The 6,014-nt window shown below is 46.6% G+C and overlaps 1 protein-coding gene across 2 annotated transcripts in view; it reads right to left on the bottom strand.

Moving 5' to 3' along the window:
- Positions 1–6,014, bottom strand: part of SLC13A5 (solute carrier family 13 member 5) — a 34,722-nt gene that overhangs the window by 6,381 nt on the left and 22,327 nt on the right. For both annotated transcript variants that reach the window (XM_006165135.3, XM_027766982.1), the window contains exons 8-10: positions 5,569–5,669; positions 3,455–3,573; positions 1,407–1,568 (exon numbers count right to left, since the gene is read on the bottom strand). In XM_006165135.3, coding sequence (XP_006165197.1) covers positions 1,407–1,568; positions 3,455–3,573; positions 5,569–5,669 — 382 coding nt within the window. The remainder of the gene's footprint in view (positions 1–1,406; positions 1,569–3,454; positions 3,574–5,568; positions 5,670–6,014) is intronic.

The following is a 6,014-nucleotide window of genomic DNA, read 5'->3' as shown; positions in this document are numbered from 1 at the left end:
TCACGCCCTCCCCGCAACTGTCATCTCATCCTTACTCTGCTGTCTCCCAAATCTGGATATCTCTGGCCTAGTGGGTCTACTATATGGATTAAAATATCCATATACCTTCCAGAAATTTCCCCCCAGCATGGCAGACTCAACATGCCCCAACTGAATTAATCCTCTTTATTCCAGATTCTGCTTCCCTCTCTGGGCTCCCCAGGTGGTGACTGGACTCCCTATCACCTGATGTCCACCAGAAGGCTGGGAGTCCTCCTGGGGGCTGTCTCTGTACCCTTCACTCCTTATGGCTAAGTCACCCAAAACAGCTCATGTCATCTCTCTCTCAGTCCTCTATAGTTCTTGCAGTTCAGGAAAGTTATTTGAGCCATAAATTGAGGATTCTGATTTGGGGCTTTACACTGAAGATTGTCCAGGGAGAGAATGGAGAGTGGACAGAGAAGAGATGGAGGACAGAGCCTTGACAAACACTCAGGAAACAGAGGTGAAGTCAGCAAAGAAGCCTGGGCAGGAACAGAGTTAGAGGGAAACGGGAGGAAGTGGTGTCCTGGGGGCCAAAGGAGGAGGGACGGTCCAGGGTAGAATGGTCCACGGAGTCCCGTAATCTGAAACTGAGCTAAATGAAGACTAAAGACAATCTACTGGTTCTCCTCCACCCCCTGCCTGTCCCAGGCCTCCACTCTAGATAGTCGGGTGATTTTTCTCAAGTGCAGATCTGACCAAGTCACTCCCTGGCCTCAGCCCTCCATAGTTCTCCATTGCCTTCAGAATCGAGACTCCCTCCCTTCTCACGCCGGGCGCATGTGCGTGCGTGCCCAAGATCCCGAGAGGAGAATGGAGGAGAAGGGATTGTGGCGTGGCCATCCCCCCTGGGGGGTGGTTTCTCGCTTTCTATCTCTCTGTCTCTCTCTGTCTGTCTGGCGAGCACACGCGCCCTACAGTGAAAAACCTCTCCAAAAAAAAAAAAAAAGAGCGTAGCAGTGTTGTGTTGGGACATCTGAACTTGAGCTCAGGTCTCTGACCCCAAGCCCAGGGCTGTTCTCATGCGATTCTGAGGCTGGTACTGCTGTGTGATGAGTGACAGAGGACATTCAAGGCAAGATTTCCACTCGGGCCAGCAGGTAGCATGGAGGTCAAGGTGGCTGGATCCCACATGACTGACTTTGTGGTTCAAGTCCCGGACACAGTGGCTTGAAAGTCACACCAGGCACGTGTGTATGTGTGCCCTGAATCCCAAGAGGAGAATGGAGGTGAAGGGATTGTGGCGTGGCCATCCTCCCAGGAGGTGATTTCTCTCTTTCTGTCTCTCTGTCTCCATCTTTCTGGCAAGTGCACGCGCCCTGTAGCAAAAATAACTCTCAAAAAAAAAAAAAAAAGTGCCCTCCTCCCTCAGCAGGGTTACTTACCATGGAGGCAAAGATGGGTAGGAACAGGGTGGTGGTGGCCACGTTGCTTGTGCACTCAGTGAACACAGCAACGAGCAAGGACAGGATCAAGGTGATGGCCGTTGGGGGCACTGCGTGCAAGGGCTCCATCTGCTTCCCCATCCACTCGGACAGCCCCGAGGCCTGGGAAGCACCGGGAGGGCAAGTCATCTTGGGCCCCCCTGGCTCACAGTTTCTCCAGGGCCAGGAGGAGCTCAGCACCCCCCTCCACATCTGATTCTCCAGCTCTGCCTGCATTCCATAGGGGATCACACCCTCCCCACAACTGTCATCTCATCCTTACTCTGCTGTCTCCCAAATCTGGATATCTCTGGCCTAGTGGGTCTACTATATGGATTAAAATATCCATATACCTTCCAGAAATTTCCCCCCAGCATGGCAGACTCAACATGCCCCAACTGAATTAATCCTCTTTATTCCAGATTCTGCTTCCCTCTCTGGGCTCCCCAGGTGGTGACTGGACTCCCTATCACCTGATGTCCACCAGAAGGCTGGGAGTCCTCCTGGGGGCTGTCTCTGTACCCTTCACTCCTTATGGCTAAGTCACCCAAAACAGCTCATGTCATCTCTCTCTCAGTCCTCTATAGTTCTTGCAGTTCAGGAAAGTTATTTGAGCCATAAATTGAGGATTCTGATTTGGGGCTTTACACTGAAGATTGTCCAGGGAGAGAATGGAGAGTGGACAGAGAAGAGATGGAGGACAGAGCCTTGACAAACACTCAGGAAACAGAGGTGAAGTCAGCAAAGAAGCCTGGGCAGGAACAGAGTTAGAGGGAAACGGGAGGAAGTGGTGTCCTGGGGGCCAAAGGAGGAGGGACGGTCCAGGGTAGAATGGTCCACGGAGTCCCGTAATCTGAAACTGAGCTAAATGAAGACTAAAGACAATCTACTGGTTCTCCTCCACCCCCTGCCTGTCCCAGGCCTCCACTCTAGATAGTCGGGTGATTTTTCTCAAGTGCAGATCTGACCAAGTCACTCCCTGGCCTCAGCCCTCCATAGTTCTCCATTGCCTTCAGAATCGAGACTCCCTCCCTTCCATCCAGGCCTCGGGGAAGTAGCTCTGTCAGCCTCCTCTGCCTCAGCTTCTCCTGTTACTTAGCTAGATCAGCTTTTTCTCTTGCTCATGCGTCACTACCTTAAATGCCCTTCCAGATGTATCTCCCTCCCTAGGCCGTGAACCCCTCAAGAACAGGAGCCATATCTCAATCTCCTCTGTAATCTCTGTGCCTGGCCTAACACTAAGGACATAATAGGAGTGTTTGATGAGTGAATAAATGATGGTGGAGAGATGGGTAGACGGATGGATGAGTGGAAGGAAAGTTGACTAGATGGATAGATTTGTGCATCCAAGAAATAAATACTTATGCACTCACTATGCACCGGGATCCATCCTGAAAGTTGAAGAAACAGCAAAACCAAGGTAGACCAAGCCTATCTATTGCATCCTATTTCTGTACAGATGGAAAGTTGGACAGAAGGATGGATGGATGGATGGATGGATGGATGGATGGATGGATGGAAATAGTAGCATCAAGCTAGCTCATCCCTCCCTCTAACTCATGTCTGCTCCAGGAGGAAAAAAGTTACATTTGGGATATTTCTTCCAACAGCTATTCCTCTTCTCCAATACTTAGCTAGAGGAAAAAAATTAAATCATGTCAACAAAGAGTTCAGCAAGTAGAAGAACCAAAGAAAATGGTGAAAATATTCAAAAGGACTTGGAAAAAGATTTCCCTAGGAAAAATCAAAGCAGAGATTATGACCAAATCCTGAAGGGAGACTGAAGGCCTCTCTGGGCTAACCATTCATTCATTCATTTCTGTAATCGCTCAGAGACTATTCCTCTCTTCCAGGCACTGTTGCGTTGAGCACAGTTCCTAGATCACAAGACAAGAGTTCCTGTTCCCAGAAGATGAGCAGTTCTGTGGAGAGGGTGGACACGGAAACACACAAGTCCAGGGGTGGGAGGGCGAGTGGGCTCTTGGGCAGCCTGTGGCTGGAGATGTTACCTCACATCCTTTCGCCAGAGCAAATCCACCCCCCAGTAGCAGCACAATGCCCCAGGGCACTTTCTCCTGGGCCACCTTCCAATTCAGCAGTGCAGGGGGGTAAAATGGAGTTTTCATTTCTGAAAAGAAAACACACACACACAACCCAGAACAGCATTAGAAAACAGAAGAGATATGGGACTCGCAGGCGGTGTGGTGGTTCAGGTGCTGGACACTTCACATGGCCGACCGTGGTTCGAGCCACAGACCTCGACTTACAAAAAGATGCAAATTAATTCCAATGTAATAGGGCTGCTAGAAGGTTACAAATTTCAAATTCTAACCCTGGCCCTAGTTTCAATACTCAGAGAAAATCAAAAAAAAGAAAAAAGAAGGGTAGAGAAAGATAGCAAGAGAACAAATAGAGAGGCAGGACGTCAGTGGGAAACAGATAGGGCTTATTACCTGTTGGTGATGACGCGTATAGTATTCTCAACTGGATTGGTCTGAGAAGTATTTCATGATGGGTAAAGTCTTTTTACAAGCAAAATGAGAAATAGTGATTGACTGTTTAAAAAAATAATTAGAATAATAATAGTGATTGGGAAAAACATAGAAAAGATATTGAATGTTGAAGTGGGGAGATTAATGTCTCTGTACTGACTGACATGCATGGCATTCCCTTTTGAAAAAGCAATGTAATACACTATAAAGTTATATGTAACCCAATGTAATGTAAAGAAGATTATGATGATAATAAAAATAAATAAATAAAATAAATAATTATTAAAAAAAAAAAAGACAAGGGGAAGGGACCCACAGGTGGTAATGGTTATGTCGCTGGACTCCCCAAATAGTCAATCTTGGTTCAAGTCCCAGATCTGGTGGCTTGAAACTCACACTTGGCACGTGCGTGTGCGTGCCCAAGATCCTGAGAGGAGAATGGAGGAGAAGGGATTGCAGCGTGGCCATTCCCCCCAGAGGGTGATTTCTCTCTTTCTGTCTCTCCCTCTTCCTGGCAAGCCCACGTGCCCTACAGCAAAAATCTCTAAAAATAAAAGAAAGAATCAAGGGGGAATAAAACCATAAGGACAATGAGAAACTAGCTAATACTTACAATAATTATCATGCCCACTGCTGGTGAGGAGACAGTGACACGATGAGGTACACCCGCTGTTAGCATTATATGATAAATTAGTACCATCTTTTCGAAAAGTCATTTGGCCACACATTTTAAGAGTCACTAAGACACTTATATTATTTTACCTAGTATTTTCCAGTATTATTCCTAGAAATTTACCTTAAAGAAGAAATACCCTCAAAGGAAAAGTTTATATGCAAGAAACCAATTTAATGAAAAATTCCAAACAGCTGAAATGTTCCAAACAGGAGAATGGTAATAGCATCTCAATACAATATAATGTTATTAGAGAAAAAATAAATTTGAAAATTGTAGGAAATGTTTATAGCCTCATCCCAACCAAAAACAAAAACCCAAAGAAATAGAGTTCAAATTATGTGGTTTTGGTTTTTTTTTTTAGGTTTTTGCCACAAGGCATGTGTGCTCACCAGACACAGACAGAGAGAGGGAAAGTAAGAAATCATTCCCGAGGAGGGATGGCCACACTGCAATCCATTCTCCTCCTGGGATTTCCAGTATGCAAGCACATGCATCCAGAATGATTTTCAAGCCACCAGGTCTGGGACTCAAACTGCAGTGGGCCATGTGGGAGCCCAGTGCATTAATCACCATGCCACCTGCTGGCCCAACTGTGTGTGTTTCGATTATAACCAAATAACATACAAACGCATATTAACAAAGACTAGGAGGAAGAGAGAAAACAAAACAAAAAAATGCCAATGACATTGTGGGAAATTTGAAACATTTTTCTGTTCCTGTTGTAATATAAGATGTCAAATGTTTAAAAAGCAAAAGAGAAAAGATTTTTGCATTAGATAATACCACTGTTGGCTTAAAAACCACTGTCTTCCCGGGCTTTTGTAATATAGCCAATCCTCTTCAATAGGCTGGGATTTTCTCCTCCTGGCTAAGCAAATCCCAGGGGATCCTGTGGAGATCTTTTGCTGCCAGGGTTCCAATTCTGATGGCCGGGAGCCCAGGGCAGGGGCCTTACCTTCCTTAGTCTGGCTGCAGAAGTTGAACTTGGGCTTCTGTGAAGGCATGATGAATAGTAAGATGGCCACAAAGATGGCCACAGTGGCATCTGTGGCGTACCTATAAAGGGGGAGGTGAGAAATTTAGCCCACTTGACATTCAATTTAGCCTGTTCTAACTCCAGGAATTCTGCATCTAACACGCCTACATAAAGAGACAGGCCAGGGCCAGCCCCATAGCCTAGTGGTTAAGGGAACCAAATCTCACATGACTGGCTGTGCTTTGAATCCCATCCCTGGCAACTTGAAAAACACCCCGGGCACATGTGCGTGCATGCCCCAAATCCCAACAGGATGGAGAAATGGAGAAGGGATTGTAACATGACCACACCCCATGAGGGGATGCTTTCTTGTTCTTTTGGTCTCTGGTGAGGGCACATGCTCTCTGGCAGTTAAGAAGAAAGGA

This window comes from Tupaia chinensis, unplaced genomic scaffold (assembly GCF_000334495.1).
Source record: "Tupaia chinensis unplaced genomic scaffold, TupChi_1.0 Scaffold143814_1, whole genome shotgun sequence".
NCBI lineage: Eukaryota > Metazoa > Chordata > Mammalia > Scandentia > Tupaiidae > Tupaia > Tupaia belangeri.
The sequence above is the reverse complement of the archived record's forward strand: the minus strand, read 5'-3'. Positions and strand labels throughout refer to the sequence as shown.